General features: G+C 51.8%; 1 protein-coding gene across 2 annotated transcripts; it reads left to right on the forward strand.

Moving 5' to 3' along the window:
• The first annotated feature begins 2,933 nt into the window (after positions 1–2,933).
• On the forward strand, positions 2,934–25,967 carry LOC122383476 (indole-3-acetaldehyde oxidase-like). Of its 2 annotated transcripts, XM_043369970.1 has the most exons (23): positions 2,940–3,128; positions 5,616–5,704; positions 6,754–7,111; positions 7,251–7,410; positions 9,091–9,307; positions 9,461–9,787; positions 11,106–11,236; positions 12,841–12,963; positions 14,646–14,813; positions 15,076–15,241; positions 15,517–15,719; positions 15,983–16,190; positions 17,711–17,888; positions 18,176–18,359; positions 18,581–18,782; positions 19,128–19,245; positions 19,484–19,595; positions 21,046–21,204; positions 21,415–21,543; positions 22,141–22,265; positions 22,485–22,828; positions 23,059–23,166; positions 25,385–25,967. In XM_043369970.1, the coding sequence occupies exons 2-23, from the start codon at positions 5,647–5,649 to the stop codon at positions 25,453–25,455; spliced, it is 3,849 nt and encodes a 1,282-aa protein (XP_043225905.1). In that variant the 5' UTR covers positions 2,940–3,128; positions 5,616–5,646; the 3' UTR covers positions 25,456–25,967. The 2 variants fall into 2 exon arrangements, with proteins under 2 accessions (XP_043225904.1, XP_043225905.1); XM_043369969.1 differs by having other exon boundaries at positions 2,934–3,128; positions 22,485–23,166.
• The last annotated feature ends 1,442 nt before the right edge of the window (positions 25,968–27,409 follow it).

Below are 27,409 nucleotides of genomic sequence, written 5' to 3' on the forward strand. Positions count from 1 at the left end.
GCTCGGCCGGGCGGCGCGGGTGTTTGTGGAACGCAGCGGCCTCGCGCTTCACTCGCTCGGCGGTGGACGTGCGCGGTGATCGACAAATAGCGGTGCACGACTGCTATCAGCCGTCCGTGGCCCGGCTGATAACTAGCACCTAAAATAGCTACGATCCTAAGCCCGAATCATTGAGTCCTTCACCCGTACTGACTAACACTGGCGCACTATCTGGATAGTTACCGACTGGGGTCTGGACATTGAGTATCCGTTGGCTGGGCAATGACCATCTCAATAGTGAGTAGGTACTACTACTGACCCACTACTTAGCTACGCAACGGCGACTAGCTAACTGGGTTGGGTGTCGTTCCATGTGATAGCGTTGTTCCCATTGCACAGGTCGTGGCTCTCCCGAACGAACAGTACTGGTGGACTGAGGGCCTCGGCCTATTTCCGGACTGTCGCCGGCGGCGTTGCACCAGCTGGGACAAGTCTGGCGATCACATGAGCCGGAGAGTGCACCCGGCACCCGCCCCCGACGAGTGCTGCTCGACATTACCAGGTCCAAGGTCGGAACTCGGCCGCGACACACCGCTTTGAGATAAAGATACCGTCTGCTCTTAGGGACGACGGCAGGCCCGTCTACAGTGGCAATATGCTGAGTCACGATAGCTTGTTTTCGGTTGCACTGCAGTAGCCAATTAAAATATTAGTTTTTAATCGTTTGGATGGTTGGCATGAGTGAAGACATTATAGTCAAAATTGATGTGAAAATGATCATGGTAAACTGGTAAACTAAAGAACCAATACAATTTTTGGCATGTTATTGATCATTTTCACATCAATTAAAATATTAGGTATTGACCATGGTAGAAATGGGATACGGTATTGATTACACGCCAATTAAGCACATCTTCAAGAAAGCATGGGCGCTATCGATACAATGCAGCATTATCTGTTTTTATTGTCTTTCCACGGATCTGCTATAGGTGGAAAGGTTTTCTTTAACCCTATTCCTGGCGGGCTCCGCCGGGACAAGAAACTGGCGGGGGGGGGGGGGGGCCGATTTGGCCCCCCCTGAGATCTCGAGAACGAAGCAAGATAGCGACAAGCGGTAAACGGCATCGGATACGCATGGACAAGGTCTACAATTTTTACTAAGGTCATTTTCAGGTCAGGTCAAAGATGACGTCACAGGGGTCGAAAAAGTCAAAATGGCGGCGCTAGATATGGAGAGAGTTTTTCTCGAATAACTTTCGAATTAGTCAAGATAGGAACAAACTATGGGCATCATCGTGATCCTCTCGTCGATCCGCATCGAATGATATATATGTTGACCTCGAAAGGTCAAGGTCAAAGGTTGACCTCAGGTCACGTGACCTCGAGGTCATCATGTATATCATTCGATGCGTCTTGACGAGCTGAACACAATGAGACCATCCACGCGTCTGTATCTTGTTCCTGTACGGAGTTATTGGCCAAAAACCTTTGGTGACCTTTGATGACGTCACATGACCTCACAGCTGCCCAACAGCAAAACAGACCTCAAGGTAGTGAAGGTTGATCGTATATGAAGTCATGTATGGAATATGGGGCCATTCCGACCCGTTTTAGAGGTAAAAACAGGGAGTTGATTTTTCCCCCATTGACTTATAATGGGGAGGTCGCGAAACTGACCTGACCTTAGGTCACCGATATCAAAATTCCGAGATATACAAATTGCACATACTGGTACCCTAACTAAAGCCTGAAGAGAAGAAATTGATCGGTCAAAAACTCTAGCTCTGGCGTGATTGCAAACTTTTCTGAGGTAGGGTCACCAAACCGCCTCTGGTGACCTGACCTGAGGTCAGATCAACTCAAAATTTTCAGACATGTTGCGTAGAAGCCTTTTAGGAAAAGTCAGAAAATTTGAGCTTCCTAGCTCAACGCGTTTGGGAGAAATAACCAAAAAACCTCAGGGGGGGCTCCTGAGGCCCCCCCCCGCCAGGAATAGGGTTAAAAAACGAAGTTTCGGGTGCAATATCGTCAATAATCATACAGATGCCTGGCATTTCTTTTTTACCCACTCGTGTGCGATTCCGCCCAATCTTACCAAATGAACAAACACTGCCGGCCCTCCTCGAACACTACGAACACTGCCGGCCCTCCTCGTTCCGGCAGTGAAAACACAAGTCGATGCATCAGTCGCGCCGCTTGTAATTTGCCCACAGATGGCACTAGTAAGAAGCGCCTGAAGGTATGCTGTACCGCATTGCTTGGTTCGACGCCTGGAGGTAGACTGTGCCGCATTGCTTGTTAAGGCGCCTGAATGTAGGCAAAGGTTGCGCCGCAGGTAGTCACACGTAAATTGAGATAAGCATAAGCTCGGTCTGGAAAGACAGCGATGGTACCTAACGCTTGTTGGTGGCGTGACATGCAATGTTATCGACCTGTAGCGGACGATGATCACTTACCTAATTTAGCGGACGATGAAATAGATCTTCAGCGGCACAGCTCAATTTTCAGCTATTGCAGGTGGCACCCATGCATGGGTGCCATGTGCAATAGCTGAAAAGTAAGTCATATAGCGGACGATGATACCGTCCTCACCTGTGACTGACGGTGATACCACCCTGTGGAAGACGATGGTGTTATGTTGATGATACCGTCCTAAGACGGATACTGGCGGATCCAGGGGGGAACATTTGGGGCAAATGCCCCCACCCCCTGCGGCCCCCAAAATCTACATTGTTCTCTAGAGTGAAAAGAAAACTACCTTAACAACTTTTATCAGGAAAAGCTTTTGTAAACTGCTCAGCAGTGCGTCAGGGATCTAAATCCGGGGAGTTTTTGGAGATTGGAGCAGCTTTCGGGGTGTGGGTGGGGGTATTATGCGGTGCCCCAGCAGCGTCCAAGACCGCTTTTCTTGTGACTTACGATGGTGCCACCCTGCGGCAGAGCCCGCCGCCGCCGCTGGTGACGTCACCTCTGTTGGCCGTGACGTCACTCCTGCGGTCGATATAAGGGCGGTGACGTCGGCCCGCTGTAACTCAGTGCGGGCCCTGGAGCGACCGGGTCCGGTTCTCCGTGTACGGGTTATCAGCTGAGCGGCAGTCAGCTGGCGGCGACGAGAAGTCACCCCAGCGACTCGACGGTAGAGGGGAACGGTGAGCGAAAGCTGCAATGTGCGGCGTAGGCAGGAGAATGGCTGAGCGTCCCTTACTTTCACATTGGTCAGCCGACATCGTTTCTGTTTTATTATTACTTGTTGAATGTCAAACGGTAAAACTGAATACCTATACATATCTGCCGCACAACGGCAATGTTTAATTTAAACATTGCCGCACAACGGTAATCAGGGGCGTCGTTTTGTATAGGCCTGGTAGGGCCCGAGCCCTACCAATGTTTATTTGGGCCCTACCAATGTTCGCTGAGCCCTACCAATCTTTTGTCACTTATCAGTTGGTAAAAAATCAAAATAAACAGATAAGCAAATAAGCATATATGTACAGTCGTCACAGATGTGTGTGGCCTGTGGGCCGTAGGAGCTGCTGTCGCGAACTCTTCGCAAGCCGGCAGGGGGTTCTTAGGGAACGGCAAGGGGTCCTCACTCCTCAGGCCGGCAAAGGGTCTTCAGAGGCCGGCAGCACCTTCAGAAGTTCAGTGGGGTCCTTAGAGAACGGCACGGTACTCTCAGACTCCGGTGGGATCCTCAGAATTGCCAGTGTGGGCCACGCAAAAGTCACCGGTGGGTGTCCGTCAGATGCACATGTGTGGGGCTTTCAGAGGCGCCGGAGAGGGACCTGCACAGTCGCCGGCGAGGGCCCTCTTAAGCGCCGTTTCGGGGCCTTCAGATACACTGGTTTATGGCCATCACAGATATGCGTGGGGCCCTTAGAGCTGCTGAGCTTAGTGCTGATGCGGGCCCTCCATAGGCCGACAAGGGGACCTCAGAGGTCGGTGGTGCCTTCAGGAGCGCCGAGGGGGTCCCTTTAGACCAGAATAGTATTCTCAGACGCCACTGAGACCCTCAGAGTCACCAGTGTGGACTCAGTGGAGCCGTCAGAGTCGCTGGTGTAGGGCCTTAGGAGCCTCTGATGAAGACCCTCAGAACTGGGGGAGAAGGGGCATCAGAAACGCCGGCGTGGGCTCTCAGAAACGCTGGTGTGGGCTATCAGAGGCACTCATCACTGTTATTGGGGCCCTAAGAGAATTGGTGTTGGACCATCACAGGCGGGCATGCAGCTCGTAGAACCGGCTCCTAATAGGCCAGTAAGGGCCCTCAGAGGCCACCAATAGGCCCTCGGAGCCGAGGCCACCTATGCGCCCTCAGAGCCGAGGCCACCAATGGGCCCTCAGAGGCCAGCAAGAGATTCTCAGAGACCGTGAGGGGCAGGCTGGTAAGGGGCCCTGGTGACAAGGGCTCTAAGAAGCCGGCGTGGGGCACTTACAGAGATCTTAATACGCCACTTAGGGACCCATGAGATGCTCTGACGAGCCCTATGGGGTCCCTTTGAGACGAAATATGGCCAGCGTGGACCCTCAGCGGCCGATTGGCGCCGCAGGGGCCCGAAGGGCCCCCTGGACCCGATGGGAGGGGCATGTGCCCCTTGTGCCCGCCCCTCCCACCCCCCACCCCCACTTGGCTACGCCACTGGAATCTATTAAGTTATGTGTAAGGTCTCTGCAAGATGTATCCCCCGTTTGCCGACTCTGCAGAGAAAAGGCAAGCTCGAAAGGAGGCTTAGCGCGGTATTTTTGGCCCCTTTATCGAATATCTAGAAGATGTCATTGACTTGTCACCGTAAAGGAATTGTGGGTGTCACACGTTGACACTAATGGCTCGTACTGTCATCCTTTAATTTTGGCAAGGAGGTCTTTCTAACTATCGTGGTGTTTCGAGACCTTGTTAGTTGTCGAACCCTGCAATTGGCGTGGGCCTTCAAAGCCGTTCCTGGCCCCGCAGCCGTCTTTTTCATTCGGCTTGGGCCATCAAAATCGTTCCTGGCCCCTTTCAGCACAGCAGTGCTTTTAAGTCAGCGTGGGCCTCTTTCAGAATGGCGTGCATTCTTCCGACACTATTATAACTGCCTATTTAACTGCACGTTTTGTGCATGGAGCTCGGTGAGGACCTAGACTTCCAAAATGTTTTTTTTTTTTTATAGATTTTGGTTTGTCTTGTCAATGACCAGGGCGAAAAAATAAGTGGCCGAAATCCGATGAGAAAGGCAGATTTGGGGGTACCCTACCTTTTAAGCCCCGTCACATATGGCCGACCGCCGCCTTTGGGCCCTACCAATCATTTTCGGAAAACGACACCCCTGACGGTAATGTTTACCTATGTAAATTCTTAAATGTAGGTAATGGTAGCGCTGTTCATGTACATACAGGGCGGTTGTGTTGATAACGCTTAGGTACTGGAGTTAGACGAGAGTCGAACATTTTACTTTGTTGTTGAATAAGATGTTTTAAATTACAACACAGCAATGCTAGTTTTCATATATTTTGACCGTGCATGGTATATCCCTTTCTACTCAATGTTCGCTCTCCTGTTACATGTTGTCAGAAACCCGCTCATACCCGGCTGCCGTAGCAGCCTACCTTTTTTCGGCACCTACACAAAACACCCCACCGGCCTCCCCTTTTGGTGACAGGTGTTCGGCTCGACGTGATCGCCGTGACGCCATGGCGGCACCCAAGGGAAGGATGGTGAGCTTCACCATCGACGGACAACAACATCAAGGTGAGTCACTCCGCCACAAAAAGTAATCGAGTCTAAAAACGATCGCATGTTTTTAGTACCTACATGTGGTAAAAACAAGTAATTGAAAGTGGATATCCTGCCAACCCCGACACCCAACAAACAGCCGTTATGCGGTAGCTCACAGGGCAGCCCAACGAAAAGTGAATTATAACTTGTAACATAACGTAAAGTCAACTCCATCTAGCGCCTTTAATCACTATTATTTTCGACGATCGTTACGGCGCGTTGCCTATTATCGCTACTGGCGCTTTCGGTTTCTATGGAAACGCCAACAAATCAAGACGCTTGCAATGAAGGCTGTTAATGTTTCCATCATCTATGCAAACCAAAAGCGCTAGGAGCGCTAAACCGCTAGCAGAGTGCCGTGAAACAGGGCGCTGGAAGCCTGAAATGTAGACTGTGCCGCGCGCCCGGCTGTACTGCGGGACAGCCTAACTTGCCCATCCTGAGTGCACGCCACAGTATGATCCGTGCGAGGAAGGCGGGCGTGGCGGGAGCGGTGGGACCGGGGGACAGGCCAGAACGACCATGTGGTTCAGGAAGTGACATCCCGATGCATCAATCACGAATCACGAGGTCAGGAATGGTAAGTATACACATTAGCTGTTCCATGCAGGTGGACTCCCCCACTTCGTATACGAAGTGAATGATATTTCACCATTAACGCTTCCCTCCAGCCCGTTCCCATTCGGTTCCCCACGCGTCTGTTCCTCTCGGACGGAAGTTCTGGTGCACTGTCAGCGCGATAGAAGGCTAACTAAGCGCTATGATGCACGTCTGGATCGGTTGGGCATGCTATGGCCGAACCGAACCATCCTACCGATGCGATCTGCTGTTCAGTATTCGGCTGCAGTGATTCGGAGAATATGTGGCCTCAGAATGGCTCGAATGGGCGCGCTTTGGCTAAATCATGATGACCGATGATGTCTTTCGTTTTATATGCCCTAGCTGCTGTTGATATCCGCTCTGGACCGGTGAGATGCCCTTTACCACGCCGGCCGCTGTGACCGTCCTCCCTGCGCCGGCAGTGAGCGTGGGAGCCGCGTCGGACGGCTCGACGGCGGCGGTGACGGCGTCCACCTCGCTGGCCGACTACCTGCGCGACCAGTGCGGCCTGCGCGGCACCAAAGTCATGTGCCGCGGCGGCATGTGCGGCGCGTGCGTGGTGACGGCGCGCGTCACCGACCCGGCCACCGGCCAGACGGAGGTGCGCGCCGTCAACTCGTGTCTGGCGCCCGTGCACAACTGCCAGGGCTGGCAGATCGAGACCGTGCAGGCCATCGGCGACCGCAAGGCCGGCTACCACCCGGCCCAGTCGCGGCTGGCACAGATGAACGGCACCCAGTGCGGCTACTGCAGCCCAGGAATGGTCATGTCCATGTACAGGTAACGGACTAATCACCCAGTGCGGATACCGCAGCCCTGAAATGGTCATATCATGTCCATGTTGTACAATGTATGTACATTGTACCTACATTGTATAGGAAACGGATGGTGCACATAATCTCCCGTCTGTCTCCCGCAGTCTGCTGGAGTCTGGCGAGGCAGTGACTCCCCAGTCGGTCGAGCAACACCTGGACGGTAACTTGTGCCGCTGCACCGGCTACCGTCCCATCCTGGCCGCCTTCAAAACTTTCGTCCCGGATGCCGACGAAAAGACTCAACAGATCATCAAGGACATCGAGGTAAACTCCGCCCGACGCTCGTTAACCCCAATCGGTGATCACTAAACACTCCGCGGAACGGGGAACAAGGGGAATAGATTGTCACTATTTATTTTATATTGGAATGGAACATATTGAAATAATTATGATATTTATGGCATTTGGAGTGTGGTGTCATTTTGCAGGGTGACTAGGCGATGGTTTGCATTTGAACACTTACCTATTTAGCACTTATTGATCTTCGACGGTGTAGAATGTCATTGCGTGCATTTAATCTTTTTTTTTTCGATAAAAAACACTAAATGTTTTTAAGGCGTGGATTTAAAGCATGCTCTTTTGCTAGGTATTGGCTATATGATTGATGAAAGGAAATAAATAAATAGACATGCAAGATAAATATGCCTGAATGCAACTTCTTCGCAATGGTAGGGCGAGCTTCCAGTCGTTGGGCTCATTTTTTCGGCAATCATTGCCGGATACAACAATTATTGATACAATGTTTACTGAGCAAGCTAAAACAAGAAAACTATTTTGTTGGTGACCATGTAATTCGGATTTGGCATTCACTATCGTTTTCAAGTAGTTTGCAACATGGCATTTCTATATTGAAATAAAACCCCTATCAGCTTGGATCTTACGATAAAAAAATAATTGGTAGGTAGCAATAAATTCTGCATGTCATGCGACGCCCTTGTGAGTTGTGTCAGTCCCTCATTTCTGATCAAAACAACATCATACTGTCGCACAAAGTCCGCTATAAACGTGCTATGGCCCTTATATAGTGCAAACGATCAGTTTTTGACACCGTTGCGATGCCAGCTACGTCATCTACAGCGTCATGCTGGAGCTTGTTACAGACTGAGGATGGGGGCGGGCCAGTGTTTGTTCAGAAGTATAGGCATACTCGTGAAGTAGCACTCCAAATAGATCCGCCTACCGCCACAAAGAGATTTTAGAGCAGGTGTGCGATAAAACGCACTGCGTTCGTAATCGCGATCTCTGTCGCGTCTCAGTCTGTTTCGGGTGTTCAGACAGAGGTTCCACTCATGTTTACAATGTCTCGGGTTCAAGGCCTGACACCGACCGACAGTGAGATAGACTGAGATCTTCTGCAGCACTTATCGTTTATCGAACAAAGAACAGCTGGACCGACTTTGCGAAGTTCTCGAAGAAAATGCTGCGGGCCGCCCTTTTAAAGCGTAGCCGTTTAGAATCTATTGACGGTATCTGGTTGCTATGCGCGACCAATGATCACCTATTGGTTTATAGTCGTTTATACGTACCTTCGTTTTAGCTCCAATTTGTTGTTCTTTCCAATGTGGGGCTAATAAAAGAGATCCTATTGAACTGAAAAACTCGATCACCTACATCTCTCCATTGACTTTTTGTCACTGACGTATGATCAGTTCGCGGGCCGCATTAACTTCGTTTTGTCTCAGCGGTAACTCAGTGTCTGTTTTTGTACCCCTCTGTACTGTCCTGTACAGTGTACAGGATGTGACAGTGGACTGGTAGCTCTGTCTGTCTGTTTCCCTCTGTACATGGGATGTGGCAGTGGTAGCTGGTAACTCTGTCTGTCTGTCTGTGTCCCTCTGTACAGGATGTAGCAGTGGTAGCTGGTAACTCTATCTGTCTGTGTTCCTCTGTATAGGCGATGTGGCAGCGGGAACTCGATGTTTCTTTCTGTGTACCTTTGTATAGGATGTGGCTCCCTCGGGCTCCAAGGCGGGCTCGTGCGCCAAGAAGTGCTCGGGCGGCGGCGGCGGCGGCTGCGTCGGCTGCCCGCGCACCGCTCGCCTGGCGTCGGACGGCGCCGAGAAGTGGTCGTACCCGACCAGCCTGGCTGAGCTGTGCGCCATCATCAAAGCCAACCCGGCCGACAAGACGCTCAAGCTGGTCCGAGGCAACACGGGAACAGGTCGGTCAGGGATTGCCGGTCGGGCGAACGGAACAGTGCCGCTCATGTGATCACTTTTTGTACGAGAAGACCACTAATACATATTTATGCACGTATGCTTTGATGCTATATGCATGCATAATGCATGTTTCTCACGGTGATCGTGTTTTCCAGGTGTTTACCACGACGCCGGCCAGCCGGACGGCTACGTCTCGCTGCTGAAGGTGCCCGAGCTGAGTCAGGTGACCCAGACCGCCTCCGCGCTGACGCTGGGCGCCGCCGTCTCCCTCTCTCGCGTCATCGAGGAGTTCCAGAAGCTGTCCTCCACGGCCGGCTTCGGCCACTTCTCCGACATGGCCTCCCACCTGCTGCTGGTGGCCAACACGCCCGTCCGAAACGCCGGCAGCTGGGCCGGCAACCTGATGCTGAAGCAGACGCACGGCGACTTCCCGTCTGACGTGTTCCTGCTGCTGGCGGCCGCCGGCGGCCGGCTCCAGATCGGTATGGACGCCGCGGGTCGCTCCTCGCCGCCCTTCGGAAGCAGTCTGTAGGTCGCCTCTCGTCCCTTAGACTTCCCTTAGACGTCCTGCGTGTCGCCCTTACCCGAAGCCAGGGCTCAGCCTATTTCCTACTGTCTCCGATAGATGGCAGTAAGATCGTACCCCTGGAGGTATGTTGTACCGCAAGCCTTAACCCTCGCACGACCAGGCCATTTCTCATAACACGAACGACCAGGGGGGGGGGGTTGTTACGACCCCCCCTGGCGTTTCGAAACGGAAGGTCGTAGAGCTTAGCGGAAAAAACAACGGATTGCTCTCAACGAGATCTCGCGATTGGTGGTATATTTTTTGGTCCTAGGTCAACATTTGACCTACTTTTGACCGGTCAAAGGTCAAATTTTCGGAAAAATAGACTTTTTTCAACTTTCGGCGGCGATTGCGGCAAAACGGTGGGAGATATCGACTTGAAACCTTCACTATCGTGTTCCTTGATCAATTCTCTTTCGTTTGGTATGTATTTCGTTTCCCTAGCTCTAAAAATGGCGCGTTGGGAGCGCCGGAAGTCGGCAAGGTCACAGTCGGCGGCAGAAATTCGAAAAATCAAAATTTAAATTTTTGAAATCTGATTGTATTTTTGGATTTGGGAGGTTCATTTGCTCCCTATAGAAGCTAATATTGCTGCATATTCCCATTGAGGTGACAAGAATTAGCAAAATAGTGGTTCGGGCGCTTTTCAAAAATAGTACCGGACGCTGTTCCTCTTGTGACGTCATAGCTCCGTGACCTGACCTGACCCGGTCAAATTTCTTATACCATATGATAGCCAATACTTGCCCCAACATGCATGGGAAGTTTCATCACGATCCATCAACCGATGTTCGTACCACCGGCAGGAAACCTCGGGCGTTGGCACTCAGTTTGTGAAAATCCGGCCGGAGGCTGTACCTCTTATGACGTCATAACTCCGTGACCTGACATGACCCGATCAATTTTTTTTGGCAAAAGATGCGCAAAGGTTGCCCCAGAGGGTATTGAAAATTTCAGCCCGCTACGACAAGCCGTTTAGCGTGCACTTCGAAAAAACCTCAGGGGGGGTTGATACAACCCCCCCCCCCCTAGGCGTTCTAGGGTTAAATAAAGATCCGACGCACCCAGCGTACTTTAACTTGATAATTCCATTCAGAGGAGAGAAAGATAGAAAGAGAAAGAGAGATGGCGCCCTGGTTGGGTTCCACACGGGAGGAGGCGTGCGTGGGTACTGTAGGTGTGCTCCAGCGGCCGTGGTCCGCCCGGCTCACCCGTCGCTGACCGTCCCACAGCCGACGAGGACGCCGCCACCACGGAGATCTCCGTGGAGCAGCTTCTCTCCGAGGACATGGCCCGCAAGGTGATCGTGTCAGTCACGCTGCCTACCCTGGACGAGACCAAATACGTCTTCAAGTCGTACAAGGTAATTTCCATTGATAGGTAGCCGTGATTCATAGCTATACAGGGTGCGGCAAAAGTTTTGATACCTTACCATTCATTCCCTCCCTCCCGTAAAATTAAAACAACAGTTTCATTTCAGCGGTCAATGTATTCTCCACGAAGCTGGAGACAGAGTGAGAGACGTGCGGGCATGCTGGCCACCAGGTTCTTCAGAGTCTGTGGGCTGATGTTCGCCCACGTCCTCTTGAGCGCCTTCTCGAGCTGTCCAAGGTTGCTGGGAGGTTTTTTCTTGTCCAGCTCCTGCTGCATTATCCCCCAGAGCTCTTCAATTGGATTCAGGTCAGGGCTGTTCCCTGGCCACGTGTCCTTAGCCCAGAAGTTGGGGAGGTGCTCCCGGCACCACTTCTGCGCTCTGGCAGACCGATGAGCTGGAGCGCCATCCTGCATGAAAATGCTGTCCGACCTGCGCTCGACCATGCGGCGCGTGAGGACGGAGCCCGTCGTGGCCGTCCTGTTGATGGCAGGGAGGCAGACTTCCTCGAGGATGTGCTCCACGTAGTACTCGGCATTGACCGACGTCTTCTGCGGGATCACGTGCAGCTGGCTCAGTCCCTCGTAGGACATCATGCCCCACACCATCAGTTTCGACGGGAATTTGACGCTGAACGCCTTCGGGACTTCAGCCGGGTTCTCAGCCCACACTCGCTCGTTCTGGCGGTTTGGGTGGTGGAAGAGTTGAAAGGGAGACTCGTCGCTGAAGAGTACCCGTTTCCACTCTTCCACAGTCCAGTTCTTGCGTTCCTTGCAAAACTGAAGCCTCTGTGCTCGCTGTTTTTCCGTTAATTTTGGCCTTACGCGGATCTTGTAGGCTTTCAGTCCAAGGGTGTTCCTCCAGTACCGGCGGACAGTCCTCTCGGACACCGGATATTTCTTCCGAGTGAGCTGTTTGGACAGATTCCTCGCCGAGTGGCCAGATTTTCCAGCCGCTTGCTTCATCACGATCTTGGCGACGGTCGAGATGCTGGAAGGGCGCCCTGACCGCGGTCTATCTGCGACGCTCCCTGCCTCCTTAAACTTCTTCCATCAGCGTTTGATGGTGAGGACTGGGACCCAAAGTGTGAGGCAACGTCCCTCTGCGTCTTGCCGGCTTGGAGCATGCCAATGGCGCGGCTGCGAGCCTCCAAACTGTATTGTTTGACCTTCATGGTTCGTCCGTGGCTACTGCAGCGGCCACCGGGTGGATAATGACCCCGGCCGGCGACCCTCTGGGTCGAGGTCAGCTGTTCAGCTAATCCCCGCCTCGGGGAAGGATGCGGGTACGCAAGGGCGCGCTCAGAAATGTCATATTCGGGGGCATGTTGGAAATGCATTGAGTTATTACAAAAAGACGGAAGGTATCAATACTTTTGCCGCACCCTATACTCAGCCTCTTTAAAAAAGTAAACGTTTTTCATTCCAGAAAGTGTATCAGACGTGTCTCGGTGAAAACTGTTTGAACTGCGAGACATGTTGCCCGGGAATAAAAAACATCCTAATTTCATTTTTTAGCTGACTTCTGTGTAAAAAAAATGAGAAGCTAATTCTAATGTGCAATTTTAATGTGCAATGATCTGCGTTTCGCTGCAGATCACGCCCCGCGCCATCAGTGCTCACGCCTATGTGAACGCTGCCTTCGTGCTGCCGCTCGACGCCTCGTTCACCGTCGTCGAAAAGCCGACGCTGCTCTTCGGTGGAATCAGTGCCGACTTTGTAAGTCACACACGGGCAGAGCGGGAGATAAAACTACCGTGATACGTTTTGACGAAAATAAAGCCGCTGTATAGAGTTTAAAACGTACGACTAAATTAGGGCTTTAAACGTCATATTACGAACAATTATATTTGTTCCATAAGCTTGTGCATAAAACATAAATGTATTTGTCTTAGTTAACCCGCGCCCGGCTGGGGGTCCTGGATTTCCACGCCCTGCTGGGGGGGGGGTGTTTGAACACCCCCCCTTGTAACTCGGCTCCTGGGCCACGTAGCGACACGCGGAAGGCGGCGTTCGAAAGAGCGTCAAAAATAATGACGAAATCACTTCGGTCAATTTTTTGGTCAGGTCAAAGGTCAGGTCACCAGAGGTCATGGAAGGCAAAATTTCGCCGATTTCCAGGTCGAATGTCGAAAATTTCCAAGAAGCCAACGCATAACTCGGGAACCAATAGAGCTACATCGCCGCGGAAAAGCGCATTCGATAGCCCTATTAACGCCCTTTCTGAGTAATTCTCTCAGATTTGACCTAACTTCAACGGATTTGCCTGCAGGGGGCAAAAACTGCAAAAATAGCCGATTTTTTCGGAAACAGTTTTTCTGCAATAACTTTTGACCCAAGCCCTGTACGAGCTTACTTTTACCGTCATCGTGTTCCTCTTGTCAAGACGCATCGAATGAACTATAACTTGACCTTGAAAGGTCAACTTGAAAATTTGACCTCAGGTCAAGGTCATGACCTGACCGGAAAGGGTCATGTTGCATATCAGTCGATCCGTATCGTCGAGCTGAACACATCTAAGGCGTTTTCATCGCTCTAGCATGCCTCTATCAAAAGTTATTTGCGAAAAACTGTTAGATACCATTCGTGACCTAAGATGACCTCAGGGCATAAACAAGGGTCACGGACGCCATTTTCATGTTCAGTGTGTCTAAACCACTTGTAATTCGGTGTTTAGGAGTGTTTATAATGTCTTTCGTCCAAAAGAGGCGCATTTCAATTTTCTCCCATTGACTTATAATGGGGAGGTCGCAAAATTGACCTGACCTTAGGTCATCGATATCAAAATTCTGAGATATACATTTTGTACATGCTATTGCTCTTAGCAATCGCTGAAAGTTTCAAAGCGATCGGTCACTCGGTGTAGCTATGACAGACATTGAAACTTTTTATGAGGTGAGGTCACTTCAAGTGACCTGGTGACCTGACCTTGAATGACCTTGGTCTGAAATTTTCACAACATGTGTAGAATTGATGTATGATAAGGTGTACCAAAAACGGCGGCGCTCCGCGCCGCCGTTTTTGAGATATTCGCGAAAAACCACAAGGGGGGGTGTTCAAACACCCCCCCCCCCCAGCTGGGCGCGGGTTAAAAAGCAATGGTACAATGCGTGGTTCACAGTGAATTCGTAATGACCGTTACGTGCCGTAAGTAATACGGCAGGGGAACCGTTTAATAAACCGTTTAATTAGACTGTCGAAACCGTTTAAAGTGGGAAATGAAGATCGTGCTCTCGTTGTAGTTCTACGTGTTTCTCCAGCTCTAATATCAGAACAGAGCTGTCCCACTGTCATCCACCTGCACACCTCTGAACTCTCTCTCTCTCTCTCTCTCTCTCTCTCTCTCTCTCTCTCTCTCTCTCTCTCTCTCTCTCTCTCTCTCTCTCCCTCTCTCCACATAGGTACACGCCACCAACACGGAAGCGTTCCTGGAGGGACGTTCGCTGACCGACGAGCAGACGGTGCAGGGCGCGCTGGCCGCTCTTCAGGCCGAGGTGGTACCGACCCCCGACCCGGCAGAGGCCGACCCGGCCTACCGACGCAGCCTGGCCTGCGCACTCCTGTACAAGGTAGGTGCCAGACAGGTCTCCATGTGCTGCCGTTTGGGGAGTTTAATAAAACTACGGTCACAGGGGGAGAATGTTGATAATACAATTATGAATATAAGTGAACACAATTATGTGAACGAAGGTTATCTGAAAGTGAAACGGTTCCGTCAATCTGCCGACCACCGTCGGGCCGGTCCTCCTTTCAGACAGCTCGGCTGGTCCAGTGATCTCTCGTCCACGATCAGTCCTCTCCGCGGGTGACCCCACCGTGTCTGTCCCCCAGGTGGTGCTCCGGGTGCTCGGTGACCAGGTGCCGGCCCCTCTGCGCTCCGGGGGAGAGGACCTCACCCACCCGGTCAGCTCGGGCACCCAGCAGTTCGACACGGACCAGACCCTGTGGCCCGTCAACAAGGCTGTGCCCAAGCTGGAGGCGCAGGCGCAGACCTCCGGTACGTGGAGAGGGTGTTGCGGCTGCAACTGAGAATGAGGAGAGGGCTGGGTGGCTAGGACGATATGGAACTGACGAAAGGTATTAACCGTGTGACTTTGTTTTCATCGATTCCTTTTTAAATTGTTTTATTGACCTAAGTCATTTGAACATGTACGACTAGAATACATACGTGTGTTTTGATGCATTCCCCAATATTTGTTCCACCGCAATGCCTCTGGAAGCCGTATTCAAATCGTCACGTGCCCGATCTGTGACGACCCACTCGGTCACCAGGCGAGGCCAAGTACACCGCCGACGAGCCGGCCGAGCCGGACGAACTGGTGGCCGTCTATGTGCAGACCACGATCGCCAACGGCAAGGTGGCCAGCGTGGACACGAGCGCCGCGCTGGCCGTGCCTGGCGTGGCCGGCTACGTGTCTGCCGCCGACATCGCGGGCGTCAACAACATCTGCAGCTACGGAGACACCGTCGAGGAGGTGGGACACACCGAGCCATCGGCCGAGACATGAAACCAGCGAGCCATGGTCGATCTCATTGATAGCGATGAGGGAGACGGCTTGGGCCGAGTCGCGTCGCTGACTTGTGTGTCTGTCTGTCTGTCTGTCTGTTTGTCTGCTTGTCTGTCTGTTTTTTCTCTTTGCCTCAGCCTGTCTAAATGTCTTACCTACAATATGTAGGCCCGTCTTTTACTTTGACATATCTCCGTCCGTCTAACCGGTCACCTCTCCGTCTCCCGCAGCTGTTCACCTCGGGCCAGGTGCTGTACTACGGCCAGGCAGTGGGTCTGATCGTGGCCGACACGTACAGCGCCGCCCGTACCGCCGCCGGCCTCGTCAAGATCACCTACACAGACGTGCAGCCGCCGGTGCTCACCATCAAGGAAGCACTGAAGAAGCAGGGCGGGTCGGCCCCCGCCGCCCCCGCTGCAAAGACCAACGCCAAACAGGGTAGGTGCCAGGAGACATATAATCAATATACTGGCTGTTTGATGGTCACGGCTCAATAATCGGTGTCTTCAGGTGTTGTGGCGCTTAGGTAAGGCAGTAACGTCACCCATTAATTGATAATATTCCATCCGTATTCTTACAATAAATTGGGAACATTAGATATTAGCTACGGTTATTTAACCCGCGCCCCACTGGGGTCTGCGTATAACACGCCCTACTGGGGGGGGGGGGGGGGCTATATCCATAGCCCCCCCCCCTCCTAACTCCGAAACTACTGGGCCAATCGTCAAAATTCAAACGGTGTCTGATAGCCCCAGAAAAACTGTCGAGCGAAACCTAATTTCATTGACCTCGAGGTCACCGATGACGTCGCAGGTCAGGTCAAAGTAAAAATTATTAGCATTTTGGCTTGTTCACATTTTGGGCTCTGGCCGCCGTCTTACGAGTCAGATCAGGCTCATTTTTGGTTTACACACTCGTGAACAGATGCTCTAGATACCTTTGGGGTACCAAACTTGTACTTTGATTTTCAGGTCAGGGTCAGCCCGGGTCAGGTCATCACAGGTCACGGAAATATTATATCATGTGTCGGTCATGTGACACATGTTTATGGTCCATTTAGGCCATAGATTTCGAATCTGATGTCGTCTGTGTCATTCGAGGTCATTTTGAGTCGAATTTAGCTTAGGTCAGGTCACTTTCAGGTCAAAAAAGGTCAAATTTTGAAGTTGAAAATTTTCAACAAAAAAGTTGTCTAATGAATGCAGTTTGAGCTCAGGAACACGATGGTGCTATCTATATTGGGATACGATATCAAATACGTACTGAAAAATTGATTTTAAAATTAATAATTGTGTTTTTTTTTGCAATAATGCGTATAACTTGGCCATTTTTGAAGATATTCAGCTAGAACTTGCTAGAGTTAGTCATAAGTATGCGTTCTGTCACATATATTCCGTTTTTTTTTTCGAAAAATCGAAAACTTTTTGAAAAAATATAAAAATATAAATTTTGAATATTATTATATAAAATTTTCGAAATTTACACAATTTTGAAAATCTGAGATAGCAGTTTGATAGCACAGTCAATTCTGAGTCCTTTCATGCAAAGAAATTGGATCTAGCTTAAAAACTGAGCTCTTGGGAGCGATTGCCGTGGTTCAATGTTTTACGTCGAAATCGGCCGAACATGACGTCACTCTGACGTCATTTCCGGCCGACCTATGGTAGCTACGAAGTTCAAATTTTGACACAAGGTGTCAAATTGATGCCACCGAAGGTACTGAAAGTTTGGCGTTGATACATCAAGTGGTTTGGAAGTTATTGCAGAAAAACGGGAGGGGGGCTATAAATAGCCCCCCCCGTGGGGCGCGGGTTAATAAACCGACCGTTACATTTGGGAGCCGGCAACATAATTTCACCGTCTGGTCCGTAACTATCTTCCGACGCCGTTCACACATGCTGCACTGTATGTCTAATAGGAGCCGTCCCGCCCCCTCCCACCCCGTCCCGTCTCTCCAGGTGTGCGTCAGGTCATCGGCGAGTTCAGCATCGGCGGTCAGTACCACTTCACCATGGAGACGCAGACGGTGCGCGCCGTGCCGAGGGACGACGACCAGCTGGACCTCTTCAGCGCCACCCAGGACATGAGGGACGTCAACAAGGTCGTCTCTCAGATCACCACTCTGCCCATGCACAAGTGAGACGACCAGTGTCGATCAGCTTCGCGGGCGGTAGAGGGAGATATACGGCTTTGAAATTAGTCAGCGGTACGGACGATTGGTGGATATAAGGATTGTCGATTAAATAAAAACGGTATGAAGAATTAGTTTCACCCATGATATGACTCAGCATCAGCACCTGCACCTCACTGGCTGTCGTCGCCATAAAAAAGAATATCGGGAAGGTATCGTGGCAGCGCATGCTAAGCGAGGTCTCCAGAACTGAATGCTATTTATCAGTCCCTGACGCTCTCCCGTCCATCAGGATCAACATGTCTGTGCGCCGACTGGGCGGCGGGTACGGTAGCAAGCTGCAGCACCCGAGCCGCGTGGCCAGCGCCGCCGCCGTGGCCGCGCTGACCGTCAACAAGCCCGTCCGACTGGTGCTCGACATTAGGACCAACATGACACTGCTGGGCGGCCGGCTGCCCTACCTGATCCAGTACCAGGTGAGTACAAAATCCGGCATGGTGTTATGATGCATCGTTTTGCTAGAGCCGTGTTCTTTAAAGTAATTAACGCTGCTCTATGGGCTACATCGTTGTCTACAACACACTGCATGCAATATTCAGTCTCTTGGGCCGTCTCCAAACCATCCGTTTCCCACAGCGTGCTTCTCAGCATTCCATCCATCCCTATGACCTGACCCGGGTGACCTGCCTGCCGTCAGGCGGAGGCCGATGAAACCACCGGCAAGATCTCCAGCCTGCAGATCAAGTTCACGGCGGACGCGGGCGCGGTGGGGTACGCGGCTGACGACACATCCTCGGCGCTGGACACGGTCACCAACGTGTACGAGGCCGAGGGCTGGCAGACGGAGGGGACTGCGGTGCTGACCAACACGGCCTCCAACACGTGGTGCCGCGCGCCAGGTGAGCCCGGCCGCCCGGCCGGCCGGCGCAGAAAAACGGTGTGCTGGCCTCAATGGAATACCTACATATCGGAAAATGAGAAAACAGGCAGTGGTAAACCGATGAAGCGTTTGATGTGAGACAATTGTCATTATGTGTAGGAGTCTGATTCTTTTTATATCTTCCTCCACTGGCTCTACAATCTACATTATATGGTATGTAACCGATAACGGCAATGAGTCCAGTCAACTTCCCCGAATTTCCTAACTCTATGCTTTGACCTCTCCTGACCAGAATCGATACCTGATTCGCTTACGCTGTAGTTTTGTGACCTGCCGTGACCTCTCGTGACCCCCTGTGACCCAGGAACGGTGCAGGGCGTGTCGGGTATCGAGTGTGTCATGGACCACCTGGCTCACGAGCTGGGCATGGACCCGTGGGCGCTGCGACAGGCCAACTTCTTCGGGCCCGACACCAAGTTCAGGTGAGACTCCACACTCTAAAAGGGAATAGGTAACTGCTTATCGTATGTATAACTCTATGGTCAGACTTGCATGAAATAGCTCTGATGTGAGAGCGAGCAGTCGACAGTCTGGAAGAGTAGTCGGTTACGTGTAAGTCAGCAAAGGGCATGGACGTCTGCTGCGACGTGTGTGTATGTACATATAACATTGGTGTCGGGTGGCGCTGACGGGATAACCCGGTACGACCGTGACACACAGGAAGGGCGGCAACCGCGCCACCGACTACGACGTCTTCATGCAGATGGTGACGGAGATGTTCTCCGAGGCCGACATCGACGCCAGGAAGGCCGAGATCGCCCAGTTCAACCAGGTGACCGACTGATGACGAGTCGTGGCGTGATAGTACACAGAATGCGGGCTATAAGGAATGCCTATGGTACTCCACAACCTAAGTTAACCCGCGCCCCGCTGGGGGGGGGGGGCAGAATCTGCCCCCCCCCTCCCGTTTTTCGCCAATAACTTCTAAACGCGTTACGCCAGCGACGTCAAACTTTCAGTACCTTATCATACATCAATTTGACACGTTCCCTGAAAATTTGAGCGAAATCCGTCGGAAAATTTTTGAGAAATTGACGTTTTAGTGACGTCATGTTCGCCATGTTCGCCTCAAAAACGGCAAAATTTCAAACGCCGCTAACATCTTCATTTTTAAAGGAATCAAGACGTAACAAAAAAGGTTATACGTGATTCTACTTTGTCTGTCAAATGGCTATCTCGGTTTTTTTTTGAAAATTTTGGATTTTGGCCAAAATTTTTCAAAAAAACTGACTTTTTTGGGAAAATATTTATAAAATCCAAAATTTTAAGTTTATCGAAAAACCGGAATAAATGTCAAAGAAGCGGTCTATGTGCACCTACATACCAATTTTTTGAAGAATCGGTTTAAAAATGTGGGAGTTATTCAAAATTTTATGACGTCACGGACTCACGACACACAAAAAATTTGAAAAATGATTTTTTTTGGAAGTTCTAGACCTCGTACGGAAACAAAAATAGCACCATTCGATTCGCCGTGAAAAACTGCATCGAATAGACACCTATTTAGGCCTTAACAATCAACTTCAAAATTTGACCTCACTTGACCTGACCTTGACCTGACCTCGACCTGAAATTCATCCAGAGGTGGTCCATATCACTTATTGAGTGTGCCTATTGAATTCCATGAGTAAAATGACCCATAAAACATGTGTCGCACATGCCCTTTTCTATATTTTGTTTTTGGTGACCTGACCTGACCTGACCTGATCTTGACCTTGACCTTTGAATGACATTGTGTGCAACGAATATTGTCTTGGTAGTCTAAGAACACGTTTTGGGCAATCAGTCTCAGTCCATTCTTCGGCAACTACGGTGAAAGGGCGATACTGTAGAAACTTGTATTTTGTACCCTTGACCTGACCTTGACCTGACCTCTGACCTACTTAAGCAAAAAAATGGGCTCTTAAGATCCGCCTTGTTGAGAGCTTTCGATTGCCGTTTTCCCCGTCTTTCTACGACCATCGGTTCGGAAGTTAGACAGGGGGGGGCAGAATCTGCCCCCCCCCCCCAGCAGGGCGCGTATGGCTGAATAGCCCAGCGGGGCGCGGGTTAACGCTTTTATAGTTGGCACTTGGATGTAGCTCATGGAGACCATTTGATTAGCCATATGATATCTCTATGATCCTACTGGCACTGCTTTCATCCGTCATTTTGTGAGATGATATACGGTGGGTCTATGAACTTCTCATTCTCATCCGTCTGTTTGTCTGTCCGTTGCTCAGGACAACCGCTGGCGGAAGCGTGCTCTGTCGCTGGTGCCGGTCCGCTGGCCCATTCTCCTGTTTGCCAGATATCCGACCGTGGTCTCCATCTTCAAAGACGACGGAACGGTGGCAGTGTCCACCGGCGGCGTCGAAATGGGACAGGGACTCAACACCAAGGTACGGGCCGAGCGAGTGATCGTACTAGGATCGACATTCACATGTTTTAATGATGACGAGTCAATCAGTAAGCTAGGATATCAAGTATTGCTGAAAGGTTGAAGCGTTTCTGCCGCTGAGTCAGCCAGTGTCCGTCAGTCACATCAGTCTGTCTCAGTCCGCGGCAGTCAGTCCGTCTCGCCAGAGCCCGTCTATACCGACTCGTTACAGGTGGCCCAGGTGTGCGCCAAGGTGCTGGGCATTCCCCTGGAGCTGGTCTCCGTCAAGCCCAACATGAACATCATCAACCCGAACGGAGATGCTACGGGAGGCAGCGTGGGCAGCGACATGAGCAGCTTGGTGAGAAATACGCCGTCGGGAGATACACTGGAGATCTGTGGCGAGAGAGAGGGAGAGAGAGAGGAGTGAGAGAGTGAGAGAGAGAGAAGAGAGAGAGAGTGAGAGAGAGAGAAGAGAGAGAGTGAGAGAGAGAAGAGAGAGAGTGAGAGAGAGAAGAGAGAGAGAGAGAGAGAGAGAGAGAGAGAGAGAGAGAGAGAGAGAGAGAGAGAGAGAGAGAGAGGAGAGAGAGAGAGAGAGAGAGAGAGAGAGAGAGAGAGAGAGAGAGAAGGGATGGGAGGGAGGGAGAAACTGTGATGAAAACGGATCGGTCCGATTTACAAAAGCTTCAGGAGAGTAGTTTTGATGAATACTAAAGAGGCACAAATTTGGATAGAACAAGGCTGCATTCGGCAGTTGGTTCCGGTTTGACGCGTACTGACTGACCAAAATAGGTTCATGTAAGGCAGTTTATCACTCGTAAAAAAAAGAAGTGTCAAAAAGAATACAAGGCCACTAAGAAAAGGGAATGATATCTACAAATAGTGTGGAATGATTGAGGCGGCGCTGGGCGGGTGGGCATTTCTCGTGACTCTTCCGTTGCCCTCCTCTCGCCTCCAGGCCACCAAGGCAGCCTGCGAGGAGATGAACGAGCGCTTGGCGCCGTTCAAGGCCGAGGGCAGGGCTTGGGCCGACGTCGTCAAGAGGGCCTTCAACCTCGGCGTCAACCTCACCGCCTACCATTAGTAAGTTTATGGCATCGTCGAGCTTACCGTCCACCTAGTGATTTTTCACTCCGCAAGGTCTTTTACTATAGAAATTCGCTACTCACGAAGAATCCCGCTCAAGTAGTAAGCATGCAGTCAAAACTCTCGGCTTTTCTATCCCCCACCGTCTAACCGTCTGCACAGAGCGCTCTGTCAGACGCCACCGGCTAACGGCTCTATAACCCGTGGTGTCCACAGTCAGAAGCCGATCTTGACGCCGTACAACATCTTCGCGCTGGCTGCCGTGGAGCTGGAGATGGACGTGCTGACGGGTCAGTACCGGCTGAACCGCACCGACCTCTACGAAGACGCCGGACAGTCGCTCTCGCCGGCCATCGACATTGGACAGTGTGAGGGCGCCTTCATCATGGGCATGGGCCTGCACATGGGCGAGGAAAACCGCTACGACACCGAGACCGGCCGCAAGCTCACCGACTCCTCCTGGAACTACTACGTGCCGTCCAGCAAGGACATCCCCACCGACTTCCGCGTGAAGCTCATCAAGAATAACGACAACCCCATCGGAATCTTCAACTCCAAAGGTAAACTTAGATTCTCATTTCCATCTCATTTTACTCTGGACTGTGCATTTGTTATGCATTTTTCGGCCATTTGTTATCCATATTTTTACTGTAACTTCTACAGAAATTTAACAAATATCATTATAAGTGACAGTTTAAAGATCGTTCGTCTACATTCGGCCTTACTTTATCCTTATCCTTATGTTCGGCCTTATGTAATCCCCGCTCTGACAAGCCCCGCGCGCTGGCAGCCACCGGCGAGCCGCCCCTGTGCACCACCTACGCGGCCATCAGCGCGCTCCGGCAGGCCGTGGCCGAGGCCAGGAAGGATGCTGGACACACCGACTGGACACAGCTGGGTGAGTGGGGATGGCAGCTGGGTGAGCGGGGATGGCAGCTGGGTGAGCTGGGATGGCAGCTGGGTGAGTGGGGATGGCAGCTGGGTGAGCGGGAATGACAGCTGGGTGAGTGGGGATGGCAGCTGGGTGAGTGAGAATGGCGGCTGGGTGAGCGGGGATGTCAGCTGGGTGAGTGGGAATGGCAGCTGGGTGAGTGGGAATGGCAGCTGGGTGAGCGGGGAACGGGGATGGCAGCTGGGTGAGTGGGAATGGCAGCTGGGTGAGTGAGGATGGCAGCTGGGTGAGTGGGGATGACAGCTGGGTGAGTGGGGATGGCAGCTGGGTGAGTGGGGATGGCAGCTGGGTGAGTGGGGATGGCAGCTGGGTGAGCGGGGAACGGGGATGGCAGCTGGGTGAGTGGGAATGGCAGCTGGGTGAGTGAGGATGGCAGCTGGGTGAGTGGGGATGACAGCTGGGTGAGTGGGGATGGCAGCTGGGTGAGTGAGAATGGCAGCTGGGTGAGCGGGGATGTCAGCTGGGTGAGTGGGAATGGCAGCTGGGTGAGTGGGAATGGCAGCTGGGTGAGTGGGGATGGCAGCTGGGTGAGTGTGGGAATGGCAGCTGGGTGAGTGGGAATGACAGCTGGGTGAGTGTGGGGATGGCAGCTGGGTGAGTGTGGGAATGGTAGCTGGGTGAGTGTGGGGATGGCAGCTGGGTGAGTGGGAATGGCAGCTGGGTGAGTGGGAATGGCAGCTGGGTGAGTGGGAATGGCAGCTGGGTGAGTGGGGATGGCAGTTGGGTGAGTGGGGAACGGGGATGGCAGCTGGGTGAGTGAGAATGGCAGCTGGGTGAGTGGGGAACGGGGATGGCAGCTGGGTGAGTGGGGATGGCAGCTGGGTGAGTGGGGATGGCAGTTGGGTGAGTGGGGAAATGGCAGCTGGGTGAGTGAGAATGGCAGCTGGGTGAGCGGGGATGTCAGCTGGGTGAGTGGGAATGGCAGCTGGGTGAGTGGGAATGGCAGCTGGGTGAGTGGGGATGGCAGCTGGGTGAGTGTGGGAATGGCAGCTGGGTGAGTGGGAATGGCAGCTGGGTGAGTGTGGGGATGGCAGCTGGGTGAGTGTGGGAATGGTAGCTGGGTGAGTGTGGGGATGGCAGCTGGGTGAGTGGGAATGGCAGCTGGGTGAGTGGGAATGGCAGCTGGGTGAGTGGGAATGGCAGCTGGGTGAGTGGGGATGGCAGTTGGGTGAGTGGGGAACGGGGAAGGCAGCTGGGTGAGTGAGAATGACAGCTGGGTGAATGGGGAACGGGGATGGCAGCTGGGTGAGTGGGGATGGCAGCTGGGTGAGTGGGGATGGCAGTTGGGTGAGTGGGGAACGGGGATGGCAGCTGGGTGAGTGGGAATGGCAGCTGGGTGAGTGGGGATGGCAGCTGGGTGAGTGGGAATGGCAGCTGGGTGAGTGGGGATGGCAGCTGGGTGAGCGGGAATGGCAGCTGGGTGAGTGGAGAACGGGGATGGCAGCTGGGTGAATGGGGATGACAGCTGGGTGAGTAGGGATAGTAGCTGGGTGAGCGGGGATGGCAGCTGGGTGAGTGGGGATGACAGCTGGGTGAGTAGGGATGGTAGCTGGGTGAGCGGGGATGGCAGCTGGGTGAGTGGGGATGGCAGCTGGGTGAGTGGGGATGGCAGCTGGGTGAGCGGGGATGTCAGCTGGGTGAGTGGGAATGGCAGCTGGGTGAGTGGGAATGGCAGCTGGGTGAGTGGGGATGGCAGCTGGGTGAGTGAGAATGGCAGCTGGGTGAGTAGGGATGGCAGCTGGGTGAGTGGGGATGGCAGCTGGGTGAGTGGGAATGGCAGCTGGGTGAGGGGATGGCGGGGATGGCAGCTGGGTGAGTGGGGGATGGCAGCTGGGTGAGTGGGGATGGGACAGACAGCGCACCGGCTGCACTGCTGCCGTAGACGACACCGAACAACGGTCCACTCTGCATCACAGTCGCGTGATTAGTTTTTCGCCTCGGTTGACAAAGTACAGACTGTCGTCGCATTGAAACCGGAAGTTCGTGGTTTGATCATTCTCGCTCACAATAAATCAATACGTCTAAAATAATGATTTTATGATACACCTAATCAGCCTGTCGCCGTTCGGTTGTCCCTGTATCTTGCTGCTACCCGTCAATGGGCGACCTTGTTATCTGGCTGTACTGTTTGTCAGTGGGTGACCCCGTTGCCTGCCGCCCGCAGACGCTCCGGGCACGGTGGAGAAGGCGCAGACGGCCTGCCAGCTCAGCCCCGAAATGTTTGTGATCTCGTAACGGACTAGAGGTCACAAACGGCCGTCAGAAGGCGACCCGCGACAGAGACACAGACGACGTGTGACCGGAGATCAATGTCATATGCTGTGACTCAGGGCTGATTGCGTCTTCCAGTGGTACTTTCAGATCAATTTGCAACACTTATGCAAATGGGATACAATGGGGGGCATTATCGCAAATGATGTGTGACATAATTGATGAAGTGTTGATACGTACGCCAGATGATAGAAGATGAAAATATTCGGGATACGATGGACGTACGTTGAAGGATTCGGTGTTTAGTGATTTATTGTTCAGCGCTACATATTATACATATTTTTGTTTACAAAATATAGATAAGCGTCCCGTAGATTTGTGTGTGTTTTTTTCATCAAGAAAGACGCTGAATCATTGGATGCTTCACAAATACAATGACTGTTGCTTACCAAACATATGAACTTGAAACATGTATCAGGTATCTGCATTTACATACATGCATTATTGCTGAATCAATACAGATAATAAAAGGCAAACGGCGTTTCAAATAAGTAACAGCGATAAACCGTATACTATGGAGAATGGAGGGAGAGTTGAGGGACCGTCGGTGCTGGAGACACGTCGGGGCTGTATTTCAGTTGGCTGAAGGGGCGGCGCCGGTACGGTACGGTCGACGAGGAGCTCCCATCTTGCAGTGTAGTCGGTCGGAGAAGCGTCGGGGCTGTAATTCAGTCGCTCAGAGGGCGGTGCGGTAGCGGTGCGGTCGAAGAGAGGGGTCCCGTAGTTTGGTGCAGTCGGAGGAGGGATATATACGATAAGGGATATATTTTGGTCGGCTGTCGGTCGGATGGGTGGCGCCGGTACGGCACGGCCTGGGAGAGGAGCCTCCAGTCAGAGGAAGAGGTGTTGGTGGTAGACCCGTGCACCAGCCGATATGGTCGGAGTGAAAAGGGTGGGGAGCTGGCGCATCTGTCTGGCGGTTCTGCTCGTCTCTGGATTCATCTCAGCATCAGACTCGTCACTGGAACCAATCTATATCGGTGAGCAAACCAAACTGGTGAATGAAAATAGATCCAACTCTTCACACTGAAAATTTAATCATTCTACTTTTATTATTCGTTAATTATATTGCATGCGTATGTAATATTGATATCGACGATATCGTGCACATGTAGGCATTCTGTTCCACTTCACAAACTTATGATGGAAATGTGGAAGCTTGTGAAAAGTGTAAATAACAGATATTGGAGCAATCATATCCTTTCAAAGATAATTGACGGCTCAGATGATAGCAGGTAGGTGATAAACAGATCATGGATTCGTTCAGCGAAGCGGCATTTACTCTGTCTTATAATTGCGAGCCACTCGCCAAGCAAAATGATTCGACTTCACTTTACCGACCTAAGTTGACATACTTGTCGTTAAATTCATATGTGGTATTTTTCTGAAAGTGAAAGAGTGAGAAGAATTGTATAGATTTTTACGTTTTGTATCCGCTGTGAAACGGTTTTATCTATCAAGACTCTAGTTGGACGTTTTACAACAATATTCAATTTCAAACAAGGTTCAATCGAACTCTTTCTTTTTTTTAACAAGCCGCACTAAATAACCACAATCCTGTCTAGTCTCGCTGCTGGCCAACTATCGCGACATAGAGCCCTGTTCTTCATGCGTGGCCGACTTGCTCTATACTCTCAAACCGGTGTGCTGCCAAAGCCCGGGCTACCGCGCTCCAACCGCGCTCGCCGCTGCCAAAAAACGTCCTGACAATGGCAAACAGGCGATCACGCCTGCAATAACTCCCGGATGGGCATGTAGCGCGTGCGGTTCCACGAGGAATTACGAGAGCTACGACTGATCAAATCGGGAAGATGATATCAGAAATGGAATAATTCGGATTGAAGTGCAACTCAGAATATAGTAACGTAGCACAGAAACATGGAAGCTGTGCGCCTAGCAGCGAGTTGGTCTGCTTTGG

Source organism: Amphibalanus amphitrite, unplaced genomic scaffold, assembly GCF_019059575.1.
Source record: "Amphibalanus amphitrite isolate SeventyFive unplaced genomic scaffold, NRLGWU_Aamphi_draft 000164F_arrow, whole genome shotgun sequence".
NCBI classification, from domain to species: Eukaryota; Metazoa; Arthropoda; class Thecostraca; order Balanomorpha; family Balanidae; genus Amphibalanus; species Amphibalanus amphitrite.